The sequence below is a fragment of the Bombus vancouverensis genome, chromosome 4 (genome assembly GCF_051014615.1).
Source record: "Bombus vancouverensis nearcticus chromosome 4, iyBomVanc1_principal, whole genome shotgun sequence".
NCBI lineage: Eukaryota > Metazoa > Arthropoda > Insecta > Hymenoptera > Apidae > Bombus > Bombus vancouverensis.
The window spans coordinates 19,074,157-19,102,138 of NC_134914.1; the positions used below are offsets into that span (position 1 = coordinate 19,074,157).

The 27,982-nt window shown below is 34.7% G+C and overlaps 1 protein-coding gene, 2 long non-coding RNA genes and 1 other non-coding gene across 9 annotated transcripts; 2 read left to right on the forward strand and 2 right to left on the reverse strand.

The window, feature by feature from the left end:
* Nucleotides 1–466: 466 nt before the first annotated feature.
* LOC143302538 (uncharacterized) lies at nucleotides 467–6,188 on the reverse strand. The gene is made up of 4 exons (XR_013058127.1): nucleotides 5,870–6,188; nucleotides 5,624–5,774; nucleotides 5,111–5,284; nucleotides 467–1,280 (listed from the first exon to the last, which is right to left on the reverse strand). It is a non-coding gene; the product is annotated as an uncharacterized LOC143302538 (long non-coding RNA).
* On the forward strand, nucleotides 2,167–27,946 carry LOC117161451 (synaptic vesicle glycoprotein 2B). 6 transcript variants are annotated; one of them, XM_076617595.1, is made up of 11 exons: nucleotides 14,451–14,575; nucleotides 15,264–15,350; nucleotides 22,948–23,186; nucleotides 23,783–23,842; nucleotides 23,959–24,042; nucleotides 24,123–24,447; nucleotides 24,861–24,982; nucleotides 25,140–25,378; nucleotides 25,531–25,972; nucleotides 26,513–26,800; nucleotides 27,288–27,946. In XM_076617595.1, exons 3-11 carry the CDS (start codon nucleotides 23,150–23,152, stop codon nucleotides 27,341–27,343), a joined length of 1,653 nt encoding a protein of 550 aa, XP_076473710.1. In that variant the 5' UTR covers nucleotides 14,451–14,575; nucleotides 15,264–15,350; nucleotides 22,948–23,149; the 3' UTR covers nucleotides 27,344–27,946. The 6 variants fall into 6 exon arrangements, with proteins under 6 accessions (XP_033198895.1, XP_033198896.1, XP_076473710.1 ...); XM_033343004.2 differs by lacking the exons at nucleotides 14,451–14,575; nucleotides 15,264–15,350 and adding an exon at nucleotides 2,167–2,364; XM_033343005.2 differs by lacking the exons at nucleotides 14,451–14,575; nucleotides 15,264–15,350 and adding an exon at nucleotides 11,436–11,583.
* Nucleotides 14,764–17,017, reverse strand: LOC143302539 (uncharacterized). The gene is made up of 2 exons (XR_013058128.1): nucleotides 15,823–17,017; nucleotides 14,764–15,742 (listed from the first exon to the last, which is right to left on the reverse strand). It is a non-coding gene; the product is annotated as an uncharacterized LOC143302539 (long non-coding RNA).
* Nucleotides 21,159–21,231, forward strand: TRNAR-UCG (transfer RNA arginine (anticodon UCG)). The gene has a single exon. It is a non-coding gene; the product is annotated as a tRNA-Arg (tRNA).
* Nucleotides 27,947–27,982: the final 36 nt, after the last annotated feature.

Consider the following 27,982-nt stretch of genomic DNA (forward strand, 5'->3'; position numbering starts at 1 on the left):
AGGAGTGACAGATTTCTATTAGATTTCTGTAAATCTTCATAACTATATGGGAATTATGTCTGAAGAGTATCACTCGTGTCAAGTGAATGAAAGTAATTTTAAGTCAACTAAATAATCTATGGATTTTACTACAATGGAAAAATTATTTCATAAATCAGTTATTCAGATAGTTGGTTTATTATTTATTTTTAATTCGTTCTCATAGATTAGTATGACTTAACAAATTTTGGCTAAATACAAAATTCAAACAATGGTAATACCTTTTGAGAAGATTTGGTTTCCTGTTGGAATTATGATAAAAAATCTTTTTAAATCCAGACATATATCTACCATATCTCACTATTCACAGACAAGTGGTGCACTCGTGAGCTACCATTTAAGTAATAAAGGCTACCTTAAGCGCTATATTAAACCGAATCAAACAGGCTGGAGCCAGTATATACAATTTGAATATTTAGTTATGATAAGGAACTTTATTCGGCCATTTTTATTCGGTATGCTTCATACATCGCCAAAAATGTAGAAATATAAAAAACGTAGGCTAAAATAAACAGTTAGGTTTTAATTATTGATTGCATATTTTTAGTATTATAGTGTGCAATTTTAATTAATTGTTAATTTCATTAAATGCTAATGAGAATACTATGAATGCTAATAAATCCTATTAATAAATTTTCCATTTTTTATCTGTACATTTTACATTTTTCTATTATTATAGATAAGCTGTTCCAATGATAGGTCCTACTTGAAATCTATGTTAGTTAGAGATCGATGACTGTTTCGTCAAATTTGTGACATCCATTAATCACTAAATATATTATTTACTAGATTATTAGATTTACTAGATATAGTATTACTAGATTACTAGATAACAATCAAGTTCATTTTTTCTTATTTATACTGTTTACGAGATACTTCTATATCTTTATAGTATCATTTCGTAAAAATTTTGTTGCGATAAATATTCACTAAAAATTCATTAAAATGCATTGTATACGCGTCTATTGAAGTAATTGGTGCATGTTTGTAAACCTGATTGGAACAAGTGCATAGGTTGAGTCGTTCGGTGACCTCTTTCTTTCGCATAGTTACTTTTCTGTCGTGTATGCATACAACGTTGAATAATCACGACAATATAGCAGCCTCGAGTAATTAAGGAGTTATACGCTTAGGAAAATTGAATCAACGTTACGATCGTTTCGCGTAACGTTTCGCTAATTGGATCCTCGGATGTAATTTCATTCGTTTGTTTCATTGGACTCCATCAAGAAGACAATGTTCTATAAAAAGTTAAGGTAATTATTATTACCATGTGTGAAACGAATATTACACTCAACAAATCGATAAAATTATTAAGTTTATGTAAATTAAGGTAATGTTTACGCAAACTATTGCTACAAAATTCTAGAAGAATACTTTTAATAACTTACGAGAACGCCAAAGATATTTCAATATGGCAACTTAAATTGAATTTTAATAAAAATTAATCACGACTTCTCATTTTCAATTGCCAATGGTTACTTTACTAGTTGTTAATCTTCTATGTTACAGATAATGATAATATGCAACGAAGAGTTTGGAAGAAAAGTTGTGTTAGTAATAAAATCTTTTATTTGAAAAATCTATGGACGAAATTAAATTCTAATGGAGGAAACATCGAAAAACATTACGTATGAGATATGTCGACACTTCGATGCGCGTTATATTCTTCATTTGCTGCCACATATAGAAATGTTACATATTAAAGAAATTGGTAATTAGATTTTGTACATAAATAATACGAATGTACATAACACAAATCTCATATCATTTTCTATACTTTTTCTTTTTCAAAAAAGAATTTACTTGTGCCACTTTTCCCCTAAAATCCTAGTATACAATCGAAATCGAAAAGTGATCGATTTAGAAGGTGCAAAGGAAGTTCTTCCGGTCCAGCGTAAATTTATTTATCCAGCGACAAGTTCGCGCTTAGCTAGTTATCCTTAACCGTGAGTTTTATTACTTCCGTGAAGCTGTCAATGGTCGTCTATTATCCCCCTTCGCGCGAGGTATACCTTTTTTCTAGTGCTGTGCACAAACGAAGGAGGGGGAAGGGGCCGCCTGATTTCGCGGTCCCGTGCGACGTCCCTGAGTTGGCAGTTGTACTAACAGATTGACAGACGTACTCGCCGCGAACTGACCCCTTCGTAGTGATTTAGTTATCTCTCTATCGACGCCTCGCCAACTCCTATAACTTGGATCGTAATAAAAAGAAAGAGGAAAAAAAGTGTTACCGGAAGTGTTGTATCAAAAGGTAACGCGAATTCTACGCTGAATGAGCTCCTGCCGGTTTGAAATTGTCTCGAGACGAGATATTATGATTAGGTGAGTAACTAAATTAGGTTTGATCTTCTTTTGAGTGGTCGTCCCGTCGTTCCGCAATTCAGTGGTTGTTAGAGATTTTTCAGTGACTTTGGTCCTAGTGACAAGATATTTCTTTTAGATACAACGATATATGTGCGTTCTTCGACCCAAAGTAGTCGCTAAAAATCTCGTAATTGATGCGACTATAAATAAATGAATAAGAAGAAGAAGTTCTATGGTACAAGATCGTTTGAATAAAGCTTGTTAGGCAATTGTATTAGTATTAACGATACAAGTTAAATTAAGTAATATTAAGTAATATTTCAAGTATAATATATAGTTCTCTATAAGGAGATTTTAATATTAACGTGGAACTATTTATTCAGTTGGATAAAACGAGGATCATATCGCAACATCCAGTTTTCTTAATCCATATTTAATCTCGGTAATGTTTAAGCTATTAATTACGAGGTAATGTATGATTAGTAAAAACCACAGAATTACTAGTTATAAGATAGTAATATCCTTTAAATATTCTTTTTTCGATATTTCTTAGATAACTTTTTATATTCTTTTCTCTATAAAGTTAGATTACAGTTAATTAATACAATATCGTGGTTGTACTAATTTGAAACTTTATTATCGTCTTTTAAACGTTTTTTAAACAAAATATAAATCGATTATTTTATAACATTTGCAGCAAAAAATTAGGTTGAAGTATAACTCAAATTAAAATAGAAAAAAAGCTCGATGGTTATATATCAGTGTGAAACTTTGTTATTGGCTTGATCTCTTTAAATCCATTACTTAATTCAAACTTCCTTATTGCTTTAAGTAAAGATTCGCTGCGTTTTCGTGAAGTGCATTCCATTCATGAGCGAGTAAATTAAATGAACTGATGTAAGTAGTAGTATTTCGTGTGCATCCTAGTATTTGCAAGTGTCTAATAGGGTGCTAGTAGATCAAATGAATTCGTGGTGAAATCAGCTTACAGTGCTCGATAATAAGTCTAGTGGATTTCGAGCGGAAATAGATCATACCGGTCATTTGTGACACGTATGAACACTCGGGATAGTTACAATGGTGTTTAAAGTAGCAAGATCTGATACGTTTTATACACAGAAAATTCGAATAATATTTTACTTAAGTCTGCTGTTCTCGCTTTTTCTTCACATTGGTACGTATGTCTTTAAATATTTTCTATTCTTGAGATATTTTATTCGTAAAAAGCACGGAATACGCAAAAGGTAAAATTACATCGAATATTAAAATTAAATATTTAAAGACACATTGATCCAATGAAAGCAGCAGGGTTTATGTCGTTTACCATTCTTTTTAGTTTTTCGTAAACTTACCTAAATCAAATATCATTATGAAAATGTACGACGCCCATTTTGTTTAATAGTCACATTTCGTTTAGTAGTAACAAGGATCAGAAAATATTTCGTTTAATTTTTCCTATACAGATAAGAGGCCTATGAGAAATTTAGACCAGCTATATGCGTTATGTAACGACATTAACAAGTCAGAGTTAACGATTGAGTAATGCATTAGATAATTAAGGTTTGAAGCTCGGTGCTAGACACTTTTCCATTCGAAACGACGTAATTTTCCGACCTCTAAATTTGATTTACGCGATACAATAAATCAATGGAAAAGAAGTTTATCCAGCATTGAAATATTGCCTAACCTACAAAATGCCTATACCGTATTGGTAACATACGTAAGATTCAAGATCGTGTCTATATCGTAAATTTGAAAATTCTTCATCGTAAGTACAATTTGCGATAGATTGCGAAGTACACGATATATATGCCATAATGTGACGCAAATTGTTAATTTTATGGAAAGAATAAAGAAAGCAGAATATTATTAAATGATTGAATCCTTCGAAAATTTATTACGTGGTGCTTTATTCTGACTTTTCGTTCATATAAGAGAATAATTTCTTTTTTACAGCAGCTTAACTTCCCTACAATTTTATAATTATATTATAATTTAATAACGACACAGGAAAATATAATTTTATTATTTTATAACCTTTTAATTTTATCATTTTCCTAAGACTTCTTTCGAGTAGCTTAATTCTGTATCTCACTTTTTGAAAGCACAAATTTAATATTTTAGTAAACTGTAGTTGAGAAAACAAAATTACAATTGCGGATCTGGTTTCTTTAAAAGGAGCACGTTTTGCTTGCTAGTTTTCGAAACGGTTTGGTAAACACAGATAACAGCCCATTATTATCATATTTTGCACGGTGACATGAAAAGATGAGCACAATCAAATTGCAATTTTCTTTGAAAACTTAAGCAACGTTAAAAAAATTACGACACCCGGAAGAATAAATCTTTAAAAAAAATCGACAAAAAACAGATGTTGAACGATTCAACGTCTTACGATAATTAAATGATAATTGCGTAAAGTTACAGCTGTTCGTAATTACAGTAGATGCAAAAATTCTCAAAATTCTACAACTTTACATTATTTACTTAAAGATATATCTTCGATTTGAAAAATTTTAATATTGAAAAATCAGATAGATAAATGAAAAAAGAATTGAGAGTCGTAATAATAAAAACTGACAGAAGCACGTGCTTATTATACATACTTGGTATGTATAGCGCAGAGTTGATTCTTTCAAAAAAAAATCATACGTCCAACGTCAGAAATTCAAATTTGTTCGCGTTGGAAAATGAGATAAATCGGTGAGACGAACAAATTGAAATCTTGCAACAGTAATAAAACCAGGTAAACGTAATAGCTCACCGTATGTATGGCGGAAATCTAGCGCAGCAACAACTGGATTTCCAATCTGATTTCCATCGATCGGTGGATTCTGGCCTCATTGATCGACAGATTTATTATCAGAAGTATACAATCGATCTACTGCGATTCTATTGAACTCAGACAGGATGGTCGATGCGATATTTTTGTGTCCTTCTGTTTATCCGTTTAAAATCAGCCAATGTTTGTATAATATCACAATCGTAAAATGTAATTTTTGTAAATAATACTTTGTTTAAAAAATACACACGTACATATATTTTCAAGACAAATATTTAAACGGCTGATAAAAATATTAAAATACGTATTCCACGATGCAAGTCACGGTAAAGCAAGAGTAACCAAAAGCGAGACGGATAAACATACGAAGAGTTAAATATTTTAAATATTTCATTATATCGCTATTGATCGAATCAAGTCATGCATGACAAACGCGCGTGGTTTAACACACGTAAACCTGATATAGCATCGTAATAGGCGAAAATATTGCTTTACCTTTAGCTTGAAATGCAAATGTCGCAATGAAACCGATTTTCTCACGTGGATCGCTATTTGAACCAGGATGTCATTGCCAACGAGTTACAGCGTGTACCTCCCTCGAGAGTCCTGGATCCTAGAAATTCTAGAATGGTTTCTTTCGCAGTACCTTTATCGAGAAAATTAGACTCCTTTGTGAGTTCATTCAATCAGAATGAAAGATAATCTTCTTGAACCGAGCATAAGTAAACAAGATTAACATACCTGGTTGATTAAATTCTGTAAATTAAAATCTACTTCTCTATTCGCTCTTTCAACGACGAATATAAGTATAATAAGCGGATGGCGGATTTTTATGTATTTATGCGTAGTTCGAAGATCTAAGAATGCATAATATGCAAAAATATACGAAATGCTCGATGTATAGTGGTCGTTGTAATATTTGATAAGTATCGAGATACTTTTGTCGCTCACTGTATATACGAGAAGAGGTTATTGAGAAGAGAGCGCTGTATGACGCGAACTGCATCGAATTTCTTGGGTTCCGCCGAAACGACGCGCATTCAGCTCCCATTCAACTCGCAACATCCACCCACGCAATCACGCTGCAACCGTGCAGTACGTGACGCGTGATCCGCAAGATTTTTACGCTGCTTGCCGGTTGATTGCCCCCAGAGCACGTTGATGACGTCAGTACGCTCGATGATTCACTACGAGCAACTCGTGTACACGACGCCGGACACACATGACCGTGCGTGTGCATAATTCGCATTACTTTCACGCGTCTGTGTACACTGTACACCTGAACGCATTTGCCGCGTTGATACATTCGGCCACGTTCGCGTTTCTTACCATGTTGGATTGTTTTTCACGTTACTACTTTATTCTATTTCTGTCGATTTAGAGCAATCCGTGCGCGATAAAATTCAGCATCGTGCGAAGACCGCAGATGAAAAGCACAATTCATATTTCTCGTCTTTTATAGAGAAGGAATTTTAAAAGTTAACGCGTACGTTTTGGCGATCGATGCAACATCAAATCTGTCTCTGCGTTTGATTTTCATTCTGTAACGATTTGTTCAATTTGCTCCGCTCTTTGACCCATTTCCTACTCGCATTTTCTGTTCATTGTCAGTCGTATTTCTCTATTACCAAGAGATTTCTTAACCCTCGCATAGTATCCTCGTATATTGCAGACTACAATGATTTATGTTGGATCATTTAAGTTTACGACATTTAAATTTCGTATTTTTTATTCTCAGTGTTAAAAACTAGTAATAAGATATTCTTCTATTTCTGTTTCTATCGCTAAGAGAAATTTCTTAAGTATGCGGATAACATGGGAGAATCATTTATTGATACGCGTTATTTTACATCCGAATTTTATTATATGTATATGATCAGATCTTCGGGAAATATCTGAAATGTTTGCCGAGACTGTATCATATATGTGTTAACTGGAAAGTATGTAGTATAATGGCCATTTTATTATGTAGACGATATCGTAGGCTTCATAGGACTGGATACTACCGATACATCGTCATGTGATCTCCCAAGTTCAACAAAGTTCGATAACATCATCGTTGATTAGAATGCCAAAGACCATAGTCTGGAAAATATTTATTACGTATCGTTTCGATCACGACGCCATTGTTTCGCTTTCTTAATCAGCCAGTAGCTAATGAAATCTATTTCTTACTAACCGATATTCCTAATTCTTTCTCTAATTTTTTACTTTTATTTCAAGATCGATATTTCTTATCTTACATTTTCATTTATTGAAATAAATATTTACGCGACATATATTTCGATAAAATAGTTTTAAAGTATTATTAGAGGCATTTTTTAATCAGAAGCCTCATCGGAATCGCAAAGTCAATTCTTCCTTAGAAAACCAATAAAGATCCAGTATTTGAACACTCACCATAGAAAAATTTTATATCCACGTTAAGCATTTATGTTATACAGGGTGGTTGGTAACTGGTGGCACCAGCGGAAAGGGGGTGATTCTACGCGAAAAAAGAAGTCGAAAATATAGAATAACAATTTTTCTTTTTTTTAATTTTTCCATCGAGACAACGATCTACAGTGAGATCCGTTATAACGAGACGCGATAAAGTGCACGCGTACCGAGCGAAAATTCAAAGTCGATTTTCTCGAAAACAAAGCCTCGAACGAAAAATTTTTATTCTATGTTTTCGACTTCTTTTTTCGCGTAGAATCACCCTCTTTCCGCTTGTACCACCAGTTACCAACCACCCAGTATATGTAATGCGACACAATTTATATTGGTATATCTGAGATTGTATTGGTCAAATTTGAGACTAATCTGAAAATGTATATAGAAATTAGAAGGTATTTGTTGCAAACATGTATTCAATAAAAAATTGATATAAAGCCTGATAGCCATCTTGAGTATATAATAAGTGTCAAACGTGGTCTTACCGATTATCGAGCTTCGTTAAAATATAATGGATAATCGACCGTTTAAATAGATCTATGATCTTTGCGAAATAATTATACACATGCTTGTACTAAATATTTTCTAACTTCAATATACATTAAGAACCTAAATTCGCAGCACAAGGGAAGTCCTAGCCCGAAATAGGACGAAAATCGAGGATACCAAAATTGTGTTCGGGGCTTCGTTTTCGAGAACATCGAGCTTGAAAAGTTGCCATCGCGAAGGACACTGCAACGAGCGAAACAGAAACGAATAGAGACAATCATTGCGCGGCGAGACAATCGATTACATGATAGTCATATATCATTGCGTATATTAATGCCGAGTAAGATTGTAAGACAATGCAACCATGTTTCTGTCCGCGTATCACGCCTGGTATCTCGATGACTGTGAGTGCAACACACGTTTCATTTGTCCGTAAAAGTTTGCGACAATATCGCGAAGGTGGTGGAAGATACAAGATACGTACTGACAGTTATAGGTTGAGGGAAATTCAGGCGACCTCGGTTCTGGAAATATGGGCTAAACAGGGTGACTAAAATTCAGTAGAGTAGGATTCGATGAAATAGAATATGGCCGACTATACTAACGAACTATAACTATATTTCTAGTAAATTCTTTTTTAATTCGAAATTATATGTAAAATCGAACTTTCTTTATAATTCCTCTAATACACCATAACCAGAATAAACATCAAGTAGTTTGAAATAAATATCGAATTTATCATCCGATTCTATTTTATAGGATCGTAAAAGTTGGAAGCTGTAAAGCCGTGTTGGTTCGTACACGGTCAGTAGTTTAGTCAAGTAGCATGTAAAAGCGAATTTACACCGCTTTCATCCTCGTTTCATCCGCAATGATCATCGAAAGTTAAGAGTGTAGATTCGGCTTTACTTGCTATTTGATGGATACTGGCCGTGTCTGAATCAGCCTTTAAGTTAGTGGCGAGCTCGCAACGGTTTGTAGTTCGTGTGCATAAGACACGAAAAGCTGGTTCCACTTTGGCGCTTGTTAAGCCGCCGTAAGATTTACTACAAACAGTGTCTCCATTATCACGTTTCTTTCAACACGAGTTGACGTGTATCTTTTTAAAGTTGGTAAACCCACATGATTGACGACACGATTGCTGCGCAATTAGCGATACATTCTCGTTCAATTTCGACTCTGTTCTTACCGTTGATTGATTTTATGAGCCACCAATTTGTCTTCTGGAAAACGCACAATCGTCCATCCGCGATGTTTTGCTTTACCAAAAAAATTGAGATATATTCTTCGAAAATCAAGCAATGTAATTGTTAAACATTTCGTTTGCAAGCTTGCGTTAAAATTGTCTTTCAATCTCTCCGTATGATATTTATTTTCAGATTATTTTTCGATACAACCAAAGGCTAAGTTCACTTTCCGATAAAAACTAAAACAGAAAACCTTAAACGTTTCCTAATATATTTTCCTAATTATCGTAATTTCCCGATGTATAATAACTACATGGTAGATGTTAACCTTAACTAGTTTAGTCGAGGCAAATAGGTTATATGCCTTGTGTCAGAAATGAATAGCAGATAGGTTAAGCAATAAGATGGATATGGAATATAAACGAATGGGGATCAGGGTTTTCAAGATCGATGGCAAGAACGTGAAGACCCGTCGGTGATTTCGGCGAGTCGTTTCCGGAAATTTGTATCTCGCTACACCGTAAAGTACTTCCTTCATATTGTAAATAAATAATCACGGAAGACGACCAGCATCGATATATTGTCGTGATTCTTAGTTATTGAGAAAAAAAACATATTTTAGTGTAACGTCTCTACAAGAGGAAAATCGGAAAAATACCGATATTTATTTCGATTTTCGATAATATATTGGTTTCGATATAGCTTCGATGGCATAATATCGGTATCAAAATCATACAGGATTTAAAGTAACAATGAAAAGAAACTAAGAAATCGTGTAAAAAGATTTCACGAGGAGTTGTTTTATTTTTTCGTCGGTAATGCGATTAAGTAATATTGCGTAAGACGAAGAACAAAAAAATAAGACCGAGTATTACGGTGCTTTTTATTGTTCGCCAGATACATTTGTCGAATTAATTCAATTTATCATTTGTTTATTCGTTAAGCGATTCGTTAAATTTGCTCTTCTCGAACGGCGAGATTCTTTTTAAGGTGAAATTTTTTTCTTAGCTAATGACCAGCAAAATCGTTGGCAGGAGAGCAAGTTCAGAAAAGTATAATAAATCTGTCAAAATGCTCTTGTCTAAATTTATGATCGTACAACATGGAACAACGTGTAGATGGCGCGGAAGAATTCGAAACGTGTCCTTCGCTGTGCTTTGCGAATTAATTTATACGACGATACTAAATTAATCTGAAACCAATACCACAATTAGCTTTGTTTTCGAACCAACGCTGAATTCTACTAGCTGCTGGTCGAAATTCCCATTTCGATCAAACGTCGATAATCGATAACGCGAAACAACTAGAGAACTGATTTAAAGGAATTGAACGTCTCGATTGATCCTCGTTTCGAACCGACTGTTGGGCCACGTGTGCGATTAAGATTGCCGTTCTGACGAATCAACGCTCTGCTACTGCTCTATTCTTTGCATATTTTTTTGCATCTTGAAATTTTCCATATATTCCACAATTTACCGTAATGTACCGTATCTTGTGGAATATTACGCTTCTAAATTTCCCACGAATGTATAAAAATTCGCAGTCTACTAATAATTGACCTTCCAATAATATCCACTGTCTTTCTATATTCTTGCATATGACGAGTATTTTGTGCAATATCGCAGTTTCAAAATTCCCCATAAACGCAGAAGAATCCACCATCTTACTGGCAATCGATCTAGTAAATATTATACGAACGACATAATGTTCAGCAGGATAACCTATTAAACGGCAAGAAACGTGCAATGTCGAACGAAAGATCGCACTCGGCCGCGAGCCTCGTTACAATAAAACAATTAATATCAATATTAATCCACTGATAATGCATCATCGATTTTCCAACTATAGGTTAGTTATCGATAAACAATCAATTAAAGCGGAAAAAATGCTTTCTCGCGGGTGTCCAACGACCGACTCCTGCTATCGATGTCGCGGCGATATTCGCGGGAATCGTTTACACGAGGTTACGCAACTGATGGTCGCGTCGTCGCGAGTACCGCGAATTTCTTCAACGCCATGCGCTTTTATGTTTCTCTCAAAGAGCATTCGCAAGCTGACACTCGCACAATGCGAAGTGTGTCAGAACGAAACTTCGCTATAAACTCGTATAAAGTAATTTATTCATCAAAAGATGGATGTCGGTTTTCGTGATCTCGTTTGCTCTTTTTCCAACGACTCGTCGTTGACTCTCTGGATGCAGATACGTTTGTGTGTGGCTTCTACGAACGAAGAGTGGGGAATATTGGTGCCTCGTGGCCTCCCCTATATAAGGTTTGCGCTCTCCCATTGCCTCTCGGTTCCCCAATTCGGGCAACTTCTCCGAGACTTGGCAAACCGCACACTGTAAGTTTTACAATTCTTTTTTCTTCTATTTAACTACCGTTAAATGTAAAACTTCGTGTCGATTTTTGGCTCAGACATGCCCGTTAACATTTCAAAGAGAAACTTTTCTTAATATTCTGCGATAATAGTACGAAATAGCGCAAAAAACCGTGGCCTATCGATGTCAATGTTAAATGTGAAATTTGTCTGAAACGCAAAGAAACGATCGTAGCAGTCGATTCATATTTATATTTAACGTATTTTCATCGAAATTGGTTATATCGATATCGGTCGATCAAGATGTATCGATATCACGATGTTCGAGTATAGTTGGAGGATATTTACGTTTGTTAATATCTCTTGAAATTGTTAATATCTTTGTGTTTTCTGTTTCGCACAAATGGCACAATTAGGTTCTTCGATTCTATTGCGTTATTTTGAGAGATGATGGCGAGAAGGAACGAACGTCTTCTTTCTTGTTTGCCAGATCGAGCTTAGAACGTTCGATAGAAGCAGAGGACGCAGTTGTTCATGATTGTCTATGCACCTGTTACTTATCAATGTAATTGAATCTTCAAGAATTAAAGATCTTATAGTGATGTTTACGTTTCGTCTATTTTATTACCCGATTTCCATAATTCGAGCTATGGAAACGTACCAGTTTGTCACGACTCTGCATTCGTATAAATATCGTCGGCCATTGAACTGTTTGAAAAATGTCAGTAAAAAGCCTACTTTCGCTCAATACGCTAAACACGTTATTCAAGATCAAAATTGACCAACAATTACGTCGACTGACATCACGTCGAATGAATCTTAATCTCAATCAATAAATTAAAACCGCACGCCGACAGTTAGCCATCGAGATGGCGAACGTCTGCGAAGTAAACATACCGCGTTTCATGTAAACACATAATAATTCCAAATGCAGGATCGCGAAACGTGGACATTGAGACTAGAGCATCTTATTCTATTCGCGACGTAACCGGTTTTAAAAGGTTTTGGCATGGCTACACATGTTAAACAGCGTTCTAACTTATTCTATGGATTGTCGATTCGCTGTAAGACGTGACGCGATATCGACAAAATAACAACTAAAATAATATTTCGTCCATTTTGACGTTACTGCGGAGAATTATAGATTTTTTAACAAATTGGTCGACCTATGGATACGATAAAGTTTAAAGGCGTTTATGAATAAATTACAGCAGTATTTTAGTAAATAACCTTTGATTTTATTCGCCAATGCCGGAATTACGTTCGCCTCAAATTCAATTAAAAATCGTTTCGACGTGCGAGTTTTGCAAATGATACGCGAAGATATAGTTATTTATTCTAGCGTTTCTAGGAAGCGATTTCGAAAATTATGGTACTTTTAAATTTAAAACTCGGATTAATTTATCTGTAGTTCTCTGAATTTCTACACATTTCTCAAGAATTTCACAACACTTTTTGTCCGTATAATCAATCAATATCAATGGCAAAGGATTAAACTACGTTTCGTTATAGAACATAAAAAAATATAGCGTAAGAAATTACGATGATTCTTGGAGCGTAGACGGAATAAACCTTGCCCTAGTGACGACGAGGTCGACATATTTATTTCCATTTTCCGTGTTACATTAGGCGAAAAGTCGCTTTCCACCGCTGTTATCAGTTACGCTTGCCTTTTATCTCTCCCTTAATTAACAAGCTAACAAACGATTAATTCATCGGAGACGAATTTTCGTTAACGTTAGAACGCGTCATAATGATTTTGCAAAAATAAGCGCACTCTTTCTTGCGTAAAAACTAAAAGCATGGCTGCTTCAATAATAAACTTCATCAACTTCGTTTAGCTCGTTAAACTTAGATCAATCTTCAACATATGTACTTACGTACGTTCATTTCGATTCTATTAATCCAATAATATTAGTTTGTTACTTCGGAGATATATATTTAGCGCAAGCATACATAAATGAGCTGCAATGGACGATGAAACGCTTATCGTAATTAATTAGTTGCCGGTATTTATGCAAATTCCTAGATATATTTGTAAATATAATTTTATAGAAAAAAATAGAATGTAAACACGTGCTTGTCTCGCTTCGAAAATATCTTTAATAATTCGACTGTGAATGTTTATGCGATTCATATGCGTCATGAACAACTGAAGAATTAGAATCTGAGTATAAACGTGTTTTAGCTATTAAATATCTATTTAGCCGTAATATTAATAATAATAATCGTTTTTTCGTTTTAATCGCATCATCCTAACTTACTACTAAGATCTGCTAAAGTTCCGCTGGTAAAATTCAGCTTAACTTATTAACACGTTCATCCGTCGATCAGAAACTTTTCTAACATAAGTAAAAGTTAACGAAGCCACGTAAACGTTAAGTAGATCAGTTTCAATCCTTCCACGTACAAATATGATGCAATTTATTTTCAATAGAAATAAAATATCAAGTAACGTGATATTATTTACTATCGTTGGTGATTCTTGTCTTTTGGGCTTGAGATGGCTTCCGGTTTACGCTTCCTCTTACAGGAGATGTAATTTCCTATAGGATCAAGGATTGTAATTCGTCATAATTGAAATATAGGAAAATAACAAAATTATTATATCCAAGGAATTAACGGTCTACGTATAGCGTAAGTAACAGTTAACTGAATTTTCTCTCTTAACAAATTAATACGATATAACGCGATAACAGGAGCGTCAACGAGTCGATGAAACAACGTCGAAACGAAAGGATCGAAGGATCTGATATCCTTTGAAGCGAATCGGGCAAAGTAACGGGGGCATCTCCCTTCATGGCCACCATCGGCATGTCATTCGATAGACTAGGAAACGAACGGGAACGTTTGCAAACCGAGTGATAGGAGGTGGCAGTTTGCTTTTACTCTTCGATACTCTCTGACAGTCACTTCATTACCAAACGCCGCACCGTCTCTCGCGGATCCAATATTATTTTATTATACGTAGAAGCCGCGTGTAACACGATAAAACACGTTCTTATTCGTCAAATCGGTGCGTCGCAAATTTTTGTGCATTTTCATGTTCTTTGTTATTAGATCGTCGATTCGAAGCTTCTTTTCGAGACTTTTAAACAAGTGCATTCTACCTATCGTAAAGAGATTATTTTGGAAAATTCTTAACTTTTAACTCTGCTATTCCTCCTCATACTATTAGATACTATTTATTAAAAAAAAAAAAACAACTGTTTAAATACTTTGTTTCGTTCAAGTTTTGCTATCTTTTACAAACGCGAAGACCAAGTGGAACAGTAGCAGAGTTAATTATTTTGCAGGATTATTTGTCATTATTCGTAGAAAGTAGAGCTAGACATTAAAGCTAGAAATTCATCGTTTGAATATTTTTCGAAAGAGGGACGATGTCCATAATCGCGAAGAACATATTTTATCAATTTATTTATTAACAGTAATAAGCATGTTTCGGACAATTAGTTTCGAAATTCCGAGTGCACGAAGTTCTTATCGATTTGCGCACTTTAATCGCTTTGTCTAATAAACCGGTGGTTCGCTATGATAATTACAGCTAATTAAACGATAACCTCGACGAAATGTTATATAATTTCAATAAATTTGAGGATTTACATACGCGATAGTTGTCATTTCTCAACGCACCTGACTTTTATCATTCTATTCACGGTATTTCCGCGTTTCCTAAATGCGACCACCCTCTAACTGGTATGCAGCATCAGTCGATCGATTAATTGATCCTTTCGTTTCGGACCACGGACCCCTGGATCGTGATTTCATGAAATTCCACGCCTCTTCCAGGAGTAAGTAATTTATTTTTTCGTTCTTAATCGCAACGATCGATTCTGACAATTAATTGTTACTAATTTTTCGATAAACGCTGTTTTTCGCGTGTCTCGTCAAAGATCTTCGATCGACAAAATTTAATTATTAGAATATCAGATAAGACACGAGATATTTAACGTCAAATTACGCTGCGAGTGATTTAATCATTCGCCGAAACGTCCTTCTTACTTTATCATTCGCAAATCAAGTGAAATACCTTGTAGCTTGTTAAATCAGATTCTAAGTAGGCTATGAAAGATTTAAAAGTATTCAACGTGTTGATACGAAGCGCAGTTTAAAAGTATTCCACGTGCAAAATAAATCTTTTCTCGAGTTCCACTTTTTTAATTGCGTTCATTTTCATACAAATCTGAAAAAAAAATATTATTACTTCGATATCTCCAACGTTCTTCGTAAAATATTCAACGATTCAGAAACTTCTGTTCTTACTCGATCGAGCTGGTTTACATCGTGGCCTATCCCACCGAGACAAGGGAAATTATAAAACACGCAAGAAAACGGAAACGCAAAGGAGTCAAGAAATCCATTTATCGTACGTTTATTTCTGATTGAGAGCGATCATGAATCAACGATACGCTTATCGAAAACGTGCCAATTAGTTAGCAGTGGTAGCGTGGTGTGAACCAGTCTTAACGAGTATGATGACACCGCTTTTCAGCGACGGCATCGCTTCTCTGCCGCCGGTAAATTTGTCGACAACGAGACTGATTATTATGTCCTTGCGAGACTGACGATAATTATAAACCGCTTTACTTTCAGTGCCACACGCTTGACACGCCGATTAGAGCTTTCGAGAGCAGCTTGACCTCGTTTCCTTTTCGCACCGTTCGATCCGCAATCGCGGTCCACGTTTTTAATCAAACGCGATCCCCCGATTAACAGTCGCGTGACGGAGATGAACGCTCGACGTTCGCATTGATCGCGAATTTCGCCAATTTTTTCTATCTACAATGGCCTCTATCTATTTTACGAGTTTCTTTACCCATTTATCTTTGTTTCAATCGACACTATGTTCGAGTCGAGCTAAGTAACTTGGTTACGAACGATTCTTAAACTACCTATATTTACAAGTAGATCGCGTATTTAACTTGGTATTTATTAGCGGCGTGATAAATAGCGAAATGTATCGTAGATATACATCGACAGTTGGGCGATCAAATTTCTCGTTTATTTATCATTCGTAGTTCTTCGTTTTGCGGTTTCGACGAACTTTCCAATTTACACCACTTTATGTTGTTTGCTTTTTTCTTCAAATTTCCATTCGCTTTCGTGCAAAAGACCTTAGAATATAAAATATATATATCCTCGTTTTGCACGAGGATATAACTTGTACTCGTTAAAAGAAAATTTGTTCGACTCGTAATTTTCGTAAGTAAGTCACCGACGCGTGGAAATTATTCTCATTTAATAATTAATAGTTATTATAAATAAATGATACGATAGTTCGTTAGAGTAATATTAACAAGCGACGAATCGAAAGAGAATGTAACTTGGAAGCCTCGAAACGGAATCCTATAAGAGGATTAATTTATGTTAATTCGATATCAATATCGTTTCAGTTCCATCACTTTTATGGGAAAATCGGCAAGGTCGAAGTAGTTTTACGATGGAAGAAGAACGAAGGTGTAGCAACTGTTCTCGTGTGACCGGATGTTCGATGTAGAATGTAGGGGATTAGTACGTTTTTTTTATTTATTTATTTATTTATTTACATTTTACAATTTGTCCATTACAATTTGATTTAAGGGAATTAGTACGTGTGTCGTATGTTACGAAGATGTCTTGTTTAAATAAAAAATATACGTATACAGTATTCCTACTGTCTCACGGATTACTTCGTCTTATAGAAGGAAACGAGAATAGAAAATTACTAACAATCACGTGGAATCAAAGTTACAATTAATAAAAATGAGCTTTCTAGTTGAGATTACAGCAAGTTTTCGTATTTCCTCGTTTCTCGTAGCGCAGAAATCCCCTCTGTCTACGTTAAATAACTAGGAATCTCAGTAAAAACGCGAGGAGTGTTAAAAAATCATTCGCAACTCAAGTAATCTATAAATACACGTTTCACACGTGTAATATTACACGATTCTTCGCATTTTTCCATTCCGTCCTGCCGTTATTAATATTTCACTATCTTTTCAAGTAGGATTTTTCAAGAAACCATATTTTTCCCAATGATAACAGGAAATTATAAAAATACAGATGTCAATCGCTTATTTGCGAATTTGTTAAATAGTAAAAAATGGTTCGGAACATAGTTCGACGATGATAAAGTAAAGACTATGGCCTTTGCAGCCGTTTATAGTCATTGCAGGTACGAGAACACCGACCAATTCGAGACTGTGCTCTTGAAACTGTCGACCTTTTCGTTTCTATTTTCAGCATTTCCGTATCCAACTTGTTAGGTTACGAGATATTTAAAAAATAGTGTCATTCAAATCAGTGTTCTCTGAACATGTCAACGAATGCCTACTCATTCTTATTATCACAGTTTGTGATTCATCCTCGTGATAAACAACGTTGTCTTCTATCCTGTTACTCTGCTGATATTTGATAAAGCTGGAAGGAAAAGCTCTACGCGTGAAAATTTCTTCTTCGAGGTTTCTTCTTTTTTTCTCTTTTTTTTTTCTGTACGGAGTTACAATTCGAGTTAAGATCTGTTTAATTGTCTTTTTGCCAGCAACCTTAGCTTTTATTGTAAATGTCGAAAAGTTCGTCGAAGAGCTCGTGATATTAGAACTGTGGCGAGTTATATAATAAATGCAAATAAGAGTAAGATTATTTTTTCATATTCTAAGAACCAGCGTTTTCCTGTATGAAAGGAAGTTTTCACACTCTGAAAGATATTGGTATAAACTATTCCAACTAAGTAAACTTTCAGGGCATACTGTACATGTAAAATTTATCGCACAACAGGCATAATTGACGTATATCTAAAAAAATTCGAATCGTAAATTATATGCGTAAACGTTTATACAGATGACAATTTATAAATATTGTTATCAGCTGAAACTGCTATTATGTCTCGTTTTATGTTTTATGTTCTGTAACGGGTCTCTATGTCGATAATGAATCACTGTACGAAAATGGAACGTGCCAAATCGTTGTAATGACAAGTTCGACCGATGTAAAACGTGTAATTAACTGGAAAATATATCGTATCAAATTAGAGAGAAAGAAAGATAGTAAATTCTTTTCTAATACATATTCGTTGGAACTTGGGAAAAAAACAATCCTAGAACGATTTTTCCATTTTTTATCAACCTATGATACTTGATATTTTACCAAATTTAATAAAAATTCCGATAAATACAATTTGAACGTACAAAATATCTTGGAATTTCTCAACGAAAGATCAATTTTCTTTATGTTTGCAAGTAACGATATTTCGCAAAATTAATCGACGATCAAGTCGATAGAAAATCTTTCAAAAATTGTAAGATTTCTTATACCAAACGGGATTAAACAGAATTCGATTTTTAATTCTCTGGTCGGTGTTTGCGTTGATTACATTTATTCCGGCGATACCATAGAAGACATCTATCGCTGTAACTAATGCTGTAACTAATTCTATCTAAATTCACTCGGTTTAAATTCCCAAGAAAGGAAATAAATAATCGACGTACTAGATTCTCTATAGATTCTCTGCTTAAAAGGTTTTCTGTATTAGTGCCAAGAGTACACGTGGTGCACAGATCGCACCTGCAGCACGCATCATCGTAGATGGCAATTACATTACGACGGATCATTGAACTTAATTTCACAACGGATAATTGACAGTTTAACCGATGTAGTTAATTACGGTGTGTCGTACAACGACCTGAATGCGATATCGCCTACCGTTTATTAAACCTTTTAAACGCACGATATTGTCGATATAAGTTACGATTAGATGGCTAATTTAACATCAAATTCGTATTTTTATAAATATTGATTTACGTGTAAAATCAATGAAATAATACCGGAAACGAACGAAATAGAAAAACGTTTAAATATTAGATTTTACTGTTAGTTTCCACTCGTGAAGAGATCTTCAAACGCAGAATCACGAGTTAAAGGAATTCTTCCCTCGAGATAAAAGCATACTTATCTTGCATTATTGAAAAATAGCAGGCACGCGTCAGTCCACGTTTTAATTTAATCGATTCGAAGGGAACATTTGTCGAAAATTTGTTGGGACACATTTCGCGCAAGTAAAAGCATTCTTTGAAAGATTCGATATACAGGGTGGTTGGTAACTGGTGAGAAAAAAAAAAAGAAGTCGAAAACATAGAATAAAAATTTTTCCTTCGAGGCTTTGTTTTCGAGAAAATCGACTTTGAATTTTCGCTCGGTACGCGTGCACTTTATCGCGTCTCGTTACAACGGATCTCACTGTAGATCGTTGTCTCGATGGAAAAATTTAAAAAAGAAAAAAAAATTTTATTTAGTATAGAGAAATTCTATGATAGAATCTTCGACGTAACTTTACAAGAAAATGCAATAATACAACGTACTCGGAAATTTAACTATTATTAAATATATACCTTGCATTAACCTGATTAATATTAATCATCCGTATAATAATAACGTTACCATTAGGTATAGGATAGGTACACATGGAATACTTTAGACGAAGGTATTAAATTATCGTGCAATTTGCATTCACAATCGAACGAGTAACTAACGTGATTAATTACCTACTCGACTCAACGTTCATCATTTTGTCACGAGAATGATTAAAAGCCTGAAGATTTTTATCCTATAGAAACTTTATATTTATATACCAGCTGGTAAAACAACTTATCACGATAAGCATCAGAAAAGATGTTTAAATCTCGCCTTTTTCTATTCGGGACACTCTTGTCAGTTTTAAAATTACAAACGACAATTAAAAACGTTATAAGATATATCAAGAAACGTACGTATTTGTTAAAACGATGAAATATTTACTTCCGACTGATCGAAATTATAAAACTAACAGATTACGGTGGAATAAACGTTCACGAGCAGAAAATGCGCACGTAGAACGAAACAAAAGAGGAAGTTAATATGTAAAATGGGTTCCGGATGATCGCGATTCACGAAGTCTGCGGAAGGTTTCGAAGAGACGCGCGTGATATCGTCTACTTAGCGAGTATTTGGTACAGGATGTCCGTCAATGTCTGCTAATATTCAGTCGTTTTCTAGAACGAGACGAAGACACGCCTCCCTCGCAATTATGTCGTTGAGCTTTTCAGGGTCTGTAATGGGATTTGCCAAGGTATTCGATTCAACATTTTCTCGAAATTCTTGTGTTTTTTTCTATATCTCGTTACGTTGGATATCGGTGTGATATCAATTACGTGAAATTCCAAGGTAACATAACCACGTGCAAACTTATAAATTCCAAACTTTTCGATTCAATTGCGAATCTAATCGCAAAATTACAAGATCTAATTTATATCTACTACGATACGAAAATTCCATCTTATAATTATGAAAAACAAACGATAAGCTACACTCTTTATATAATATTCTATATAATATAAATAAGTTTTCAAAATAGCCAAGTTACTCTACAATTATTGTATAAATCATCGCTATTACCTATGTTCCGGTAAATGCAGATTTATAATCGTTTATGCGTTAGAGTAGCAACGTAAAGCGTTTATTTTTATCAAATAATATCGTATATCGGAAGCTGAAGTGTTTGCGCGATAACATTAATTCGTATCGAACGATAATAGGGGTGACATTCTTTTTAGCATTGAAATTTCAATTTCGGAAAACTACCCTTCAACGACCGTGTGGCCTAACGGATAAGGCGTCGGACTTCGGATCCGAAGATTGCAGGTTCGAGTCCTGTCACGGTCGAGCCTTTCATTTTTCATTTTTTTTCTTTCCATTTTGATCGGCCAAATTAATTTCTTTCTCCCTTCTCGTAAATGTAATTATTTTAGTTTACAACCCTGATCTAGTCGTATCACTTACTATAAAAAATATATATCGGTTGAAATTGTACAGGGTGTCCCAAAATATAGACTCAATTTAAAAAAAAAAAAAAGAAGAGAGAAAGTTTATGTAGAGAAGTTTCGTTCGAGGCTTGTCTTTCAAGTTGTAAACAGTGAACACTCCATAGATTGAGTTTGAAGCAAAAATATAATCGCCGGAGGCTTCAAAACCAGTCCTTTATTTTAAATAATAGCAGTTGTGTAAAACTCGTCGGTCATAAGATATAAATTTGTCAACGTTGAACACTCTGTAAAAGAATAAACGAAGATTAATGTATTTATGCGACACACGTTTTTATCGATCCGCGTTAGAAACGTCGTCAGAGCTTTTACACTCCAACGTTGATCACACGAATGGTAAAAACACAAACGACATTAGCATGAAGTTTCGCAAAAAATTAATAACTGATTTGAAATAGTTGCACTAGAAATAAAGATATTCTCGTTAGGGTAAACAAGAAACCCGGTTTCCTGGCATCCAGTTTCAGGAAAAATTCATTTCAGTTCGTTCCTTTTATTTGGATAAATATGCATCAGTCGAGTTTGTTTTCACGTTAGATTGTATCGAGGCTGTTATGATAATTCAAGAAATTATTCATAGCCTGATCTGTTCAGCCATGACGATATTCTCAGTGTGTAGTTTACGAGACTTTGTTCAGTCGAAAGATAGCGCGGAAAACCGACTGTTACGTATGCGATGGCTAGTTGCATCGAGCATAGAATTGTGGGAACACATAATAATTAAAGTGATCATAGTGTTTATATGTTAAACGAGTGCAGTCATCTGCGAATCAAGGTCAATCTTCGTAACCGTATAAATGATACGAATTTTTCGTTCTATTTTAATTGACGTTTCATCTCGCGTCTGAAAATTCAGTTCTTCGCCGATGAAAGAAGAAGTGTCTTAACTTAAAAAGAATGAAGATTTTCAAAGGGAAAAAAGGGTTCAAAGGGTCCTCGACAACCGTTATAAATTACACATTTACACGTAGCATTTTCCTTGATATTAAAGAGGGACTGAAACTTAAGTACCCTCGTGACATGCGAATCACGTCCCTCTCGCAACATGCTTCGTGCAGACCCGATTATCGTTTCGTTGCCTCTGATTTCAAATCGTTGCCTTTCGGAATATTACGACCCACGCCCACTATTATCGTTGCAACTACGAATTGGCCCTACTTAAACCCTCGATATCGTTTCCAATGGAAAGAGTAAATTCCTTCCGACTTGTCTATTCTTCATTCACCATCGAACATTGCGGTCCTCGTAAAATATAGTAGGAAATTAGTCGAGTGCGATCGATGATCGATATCGAGGATTTCAAATGTACATGTCAAATTATTAAAGCCAATTTTATTACGAATGTATCGTTTATGATAGCAACAACAGATCTATACATATATCTTGCCTGTACATGTTAATAAGACGATCGTTCGTTTAACGGAGCAAGGCTTTATCACTTTCACTAGCTTTCGTATCTGTGTTTAGTGCTGTTAGTGAAAAGTAACGCGAAATACATACCCTTTTTCTGTTTATATAATGTGTCGTATACGTTATGTGTTTTTATATCGCGTTTCAGCTCACAAGTGAGCGTAGAACCTAGCCCCGCCGACGAGCAGCAGCAGATCAGCACAGATTCAGCAGAAAGACTTCGCCGAGATCCAGCAGCCCGCAAAAACAAGATCAATCTAATATCGAACGAAGCCCATCGTCGAGCACGAAGATTTCTCATCTAACTCTATTACAAAGCCAAATTCACCCAACTGCGCCGACATCGTAGAATGGTAGAGAGTGAACTTAATTCAAAGCACAATCATAGTACGTATCTTTCAAGATCTATTTCTCAAAGTATCTAATTTTTAAACCGATACGCATAGTATACTGTAACGAATTTTTTTGCTGGTACTTAAGTTTAGATTTTAAGTGTTCGCAGTGATTAGACGACAATATTTACGATTACCGTACATTGCGTACAAAACAGTTGAAATCCGAAGAATCGTAATGCAAAAGGATCATAGAATTGCTAAAATTCGTAAAGCAATACTTTTACAATGGGTTTTCACGTAATTAAGTAGTAAATGTCTTATATTCGTGTGTTTAACGCTGTGTTTATAAACACAGCGGAGGTTAAAAGTACTACGGATGTTTAATGAATTCTTCTACAACTTCTAGAAAAAACTGTTCATTCTTTATTAGAAACAATAATACGATCGATTAAAGATCTATCTTAAACAGAACATCCTGAATGTATCGTAATGCGATGTATGAATTCATAGAAAATACTATAAATATTAAACACGATTATCGTACTTCGCATTGATTTAAATAATATGCAATTCTTATTTCGAAATCATTAAGTGGTACAGTTATATAGGAATAAATTAAACACGAACCTGTTTTCTCATTTATTTCAGAGTGTGATGTAAAAGACGAGCGGCTAAACGGCTGTGGCTCTAAGGATCTCGAACTTGCCCGTAAGTATTATACAGAAATTCCGTCTATCTATTAACAAAAATCGAAACGCCATATTATCTTGTGCATCGCTTAAATGTATTAAATATATTGAATATATTACAATGTTCTGTAACAGGTATTGGAACAACGGGCAAGACCCTAGACCCAGAGAAAGGATCCATCGTTAAAGCAGACTTTGAGAAGGCCATCGAACTTACCGGTAACTTCGTTATTTCTTTTCTTTCCCTTTATTTATTTATATTACGATACATATATACGAATTTACTCGATTCTTTTCAGACTATGGCAAATTTCACTACTTCCTCCTCACGGTGTGCGGCTTCGTCAGCACCAGCGAAGAGATGGACGTAATCTCTATGTCCTTCATTCTACCTAGTGCACAATGTGACCTAAAGCTCGATACCCAAGCCAAGGGATGGCTCAACTCGATCATCTTTATTGGTATGATGGCGGGTGCTTACGCCTGGGGCTCCGTAGCGGATGCCCTAGGTCGTCGAAAGGTTCTCATCGCCATCTCTTTCACGAATGCCCTTTGCATCGTCGCCTCCAGCTTCAGCCAGTCCTATGAACTTTTCATGTTCTTCCGTTTTTTAAATGGCGCTGCGTAAGTCAGTCCATTTACACTTTACATCTAAATTATTAACATCGTTCGTTTTTTTTTATTATATATACTCCGGCCAATTTCATCGATGTACATTAAAATTACAATTTGAACGTTTGTAACAGCGATTTCAGCGACGATTTCGTCGATTACTTCGATATGCTACATACGGAGAAGCGTATAGAATAGGGCGGAACGAAATATGGGGGAGAAATTATTCTGCGTTATTCGTAACTTCTAATAATGAAACTTTACTCTTAATATTCTTTAACGATACACGCTTGAATCGAGTTAAAATACTATGTTAAAATGGGTCGTAGATTATTAAAAAATACTAAAGTTTTGTATTATATTATAGTTTAATAGCGATATTTTAAAGGATATAGCAAATTTTATGAGAATTCGATGATTTTTAGACTTGGCGGCAGCGGACCTGTGATCTGGTCATATTTTGCTGAATTTCAACCGAAAGCAAAACGAGGCTCCATGCTGTCCTTCATGGCTGCATTCTGGACACTTGGAAACCTCTTTGTTGCTGGTAAATCTACGTAATCTTTTGATTAAATTTAATTATTATTAAATCAATATCGCGCTATACTCGCGTCATTACCGTTTCTCGTTACAAAATAACATTGTTGTTTTAGTGTAAAAAGAAATTTGTGGCTTAATAAATGTATGCTTCTTTTTACCACCAGGTTTAGCATGGTCGATCATCCCTAACGACATCGGTATCGTAAGCTCATCGTTCACGTACAATTCTTGGCGAATCTTCCTGCTGATCTGCGCTGCTCCATCGTTTATCGTCGCGGGGCTACTCCTGCTGCTCCCTGAATCCCCCAAATACCTCTTGTCCTGCGGAAGATACGAAGAGGCACTCGATATTTTCCGTGGGATCTATGCCATTAACACTGGCAAACCGCGTGATAGTTACACGGTAAATACTATATATTCGTTGCTTTAATTAGCACTAAAAATTGTATATTTATATTTAAATACGTAACGATATAGACCATCTTATGTTTTCTGAATATAGAAATTCAGAAAATTCGAAAGAGTGTAATTTTAATTGTTATGATACGGGTTTAGGTAAAGGAATTAATTTTGGACGACTTCCAAGAACCGGAACCGAAGAAGAATAACGTTGAAAAAAACAAATATAAAACAATGCTCGCTGACATCGTAGACAATAGCAAGCAACTGTTCGTCTCACCGATACTTCGTTTCACCGTAATATCGATCATCATCAATTTCACTTTTCACATCGGTTATTACGGTCTCATGATGTGGTTTCCGGAATTATTCAATCGTTTCGACGAATTCCATCGTGATCATCCTGATGAAGTTGCTTCGATATGTCAAGTAACCGAATATGTAGTTCAAAAAGGTTCTCAAAGTATCGAGAATTTTTGCTTGGATAAAATTGGCGCTTCCGTTTTTATGGAATCGTTGATTACCGTTGCATCCGCCATACCCGCAAATATCGTCGCTGTTTTAGGAATGGATCGTCTTGGTCGTAAATTCTTTTTAGGTAAGAATTATTTAATATTTGCATAAATACTTTATCACACGCTATTAAATTTTTAACGTATTTTTAACATTTTTTTTTTTCGTAGATGGCCGATTTTTGAGAAAGGTAGAAGAGGAAAGACATTTATTATTTTTTACGCTCGATAGATTTTTTTAATACTATATATTTCATATACAACACGTTCAGTGTCAATTTTGATATAAAACTTCAATTTTCTATAATTGTTGATAGATTTAATCTAATTTAGTAGTCTAAAGCAACAGAATTTTACTATTGTACTCGATAAATGTAGATAGCCTTCTAAAATGAAATCTTTGGATGTTAAAGTAAATCTTTGAACTCTATTGTAATGTATAACTAATAATTTAATATTTAAAAATTTTTTTGTTTATTCCGACAATTGTATTTTGTGTAAAAGATACTTTGTCCTCTTCTATTTTTTTTAACGAATCTACTATTTACAAGGATAACGCTGAGAATAACGTATAACTACTTAGCATTTATGCAAATGGCAATGTAAATAAAATACATTATTTGCAGTGTTCAGTACATTTTCATCAGGGCTCTGTTCAATCGGACTGTATTTCGTATACAACAAGCACCATAATCTGATCGTTTCGGCAATCTTTAGCGGTGTGATAAGCTGCGGAAACGCAGCCTTAGACTGTCTAATAACCGAAGTTTTCCCGACGCCACTTCGCGCTACAGGAATTGCTATTTCCATGGTTGCCGCCCGTCTCGGTGGAATTATTGGTAACATCGTAATAGCTCAACTCCTGGACATGTATTGTCCAGCACCGACTTTTATTGTTGCTGCTCTTCTAATAGGTAGATATTTTTAAGTTTTTTAAATGCTAATTAAAATGCTATTAACGTTAAAATTTACGTTACTTCGATTTGTATACGTCATGTAAATAGTTACATGGAAATCGATACATATTTTACAAGAAAAATGAGCAAAAATGTCATCATCTTTTATATATTGCTTAAACTCATTTTAGCAAATGAATTTGTTAAAATCTATTTATACATCCATATTATGCCATGGGCATAATTCTTCTATCTCTAATAGTTTCTAAGATAGTTCCCAAAAAATGTACTTCCAATTTTAAACTCAAAACAGAAGAAAATTACTTTTGACCGCTTGTTAAGACAAGCTCGCTTACTACACATATAGATATGTTTATTGAACAAAAAAATATCTTTTTGAGATTTCTACATTTTGAAACAATTTGTACTTTTTTTTCATTTTTATCTTTTAATTAATAAATGAATTGAATTTTACTAAATAGTATAAATTATATTTCTCTTACAGGTGGAGGATTATTATGCTTATTCTTACCAAACACAACACGGGAACCACTTTCTTGACACCAGTGGAAAGTTACATCAGACCAACTAAATCGATGTACAATCATACACGTACCCTTCCAATTGCTAAACTTACCATATTTCAAAACAACACATTGTATGTTCATGCATTTGTTCGCATTTACTCATGAAACGATTCATTGTAAACAACGTATGTCGTGACGATTGAGCATCACATTCCTATTTTACATATCAATCTCGAATGACAATAAACAAAGTTGTATTAACAATTAGAATTCGTAGTAGATAGTAGAGGATATGTTTTTCAAGAATAAATGAAACACGAATACACAATTTCCTACAGTATCTTTCTTTGTAGAAAAACAAAGATATATTATTTCTATTATATGTTCAAATATTAGATATATCGTGACACTCCAATCGTGTGTGAATTTTGTGTATTATTCGCTAAACGTGAAATGTAGATACAGCATTTACGCTGATAATTCATGTGGTGTTTGTAAAATTTTTGTTATGTACTTTTGTATCTCTTGTCCATACTCCTGACACAACCATCATATTTATAAGATGTAACAATTACAAAATGTCTGAAATGTAAAACAACAATGTAACTATGAAAGAAAGTAAAGAAATTTAAGAAAATTGAGCTTTTTCCTCTATAGTGTACCCATAATCCTT

Bases quoted from the DNA above. Each gene is read 5' to 3' on its own strand.
- LOC117161451 (XM_033343004.2), top strand. From the start codon at position 23,150: ATGGTAGAGAGTGAACTTAATTCAAAGCACAATCATA. The intron at 24,043-24,122 runs GTAACTTCGTTA...GATTCTTTTCAG, and splicing joins GAAGGCCATCGAACTTACCG to ACTATGGCAAATTTCACTAC. The intron at 24,448-24,860 runs GTAAGTCAGTCC...GATGATTTTTAG, and splicing joins CGTTTTTTAAATGGCGCTGC to ACTTGGCGGCAGCGGACCTG.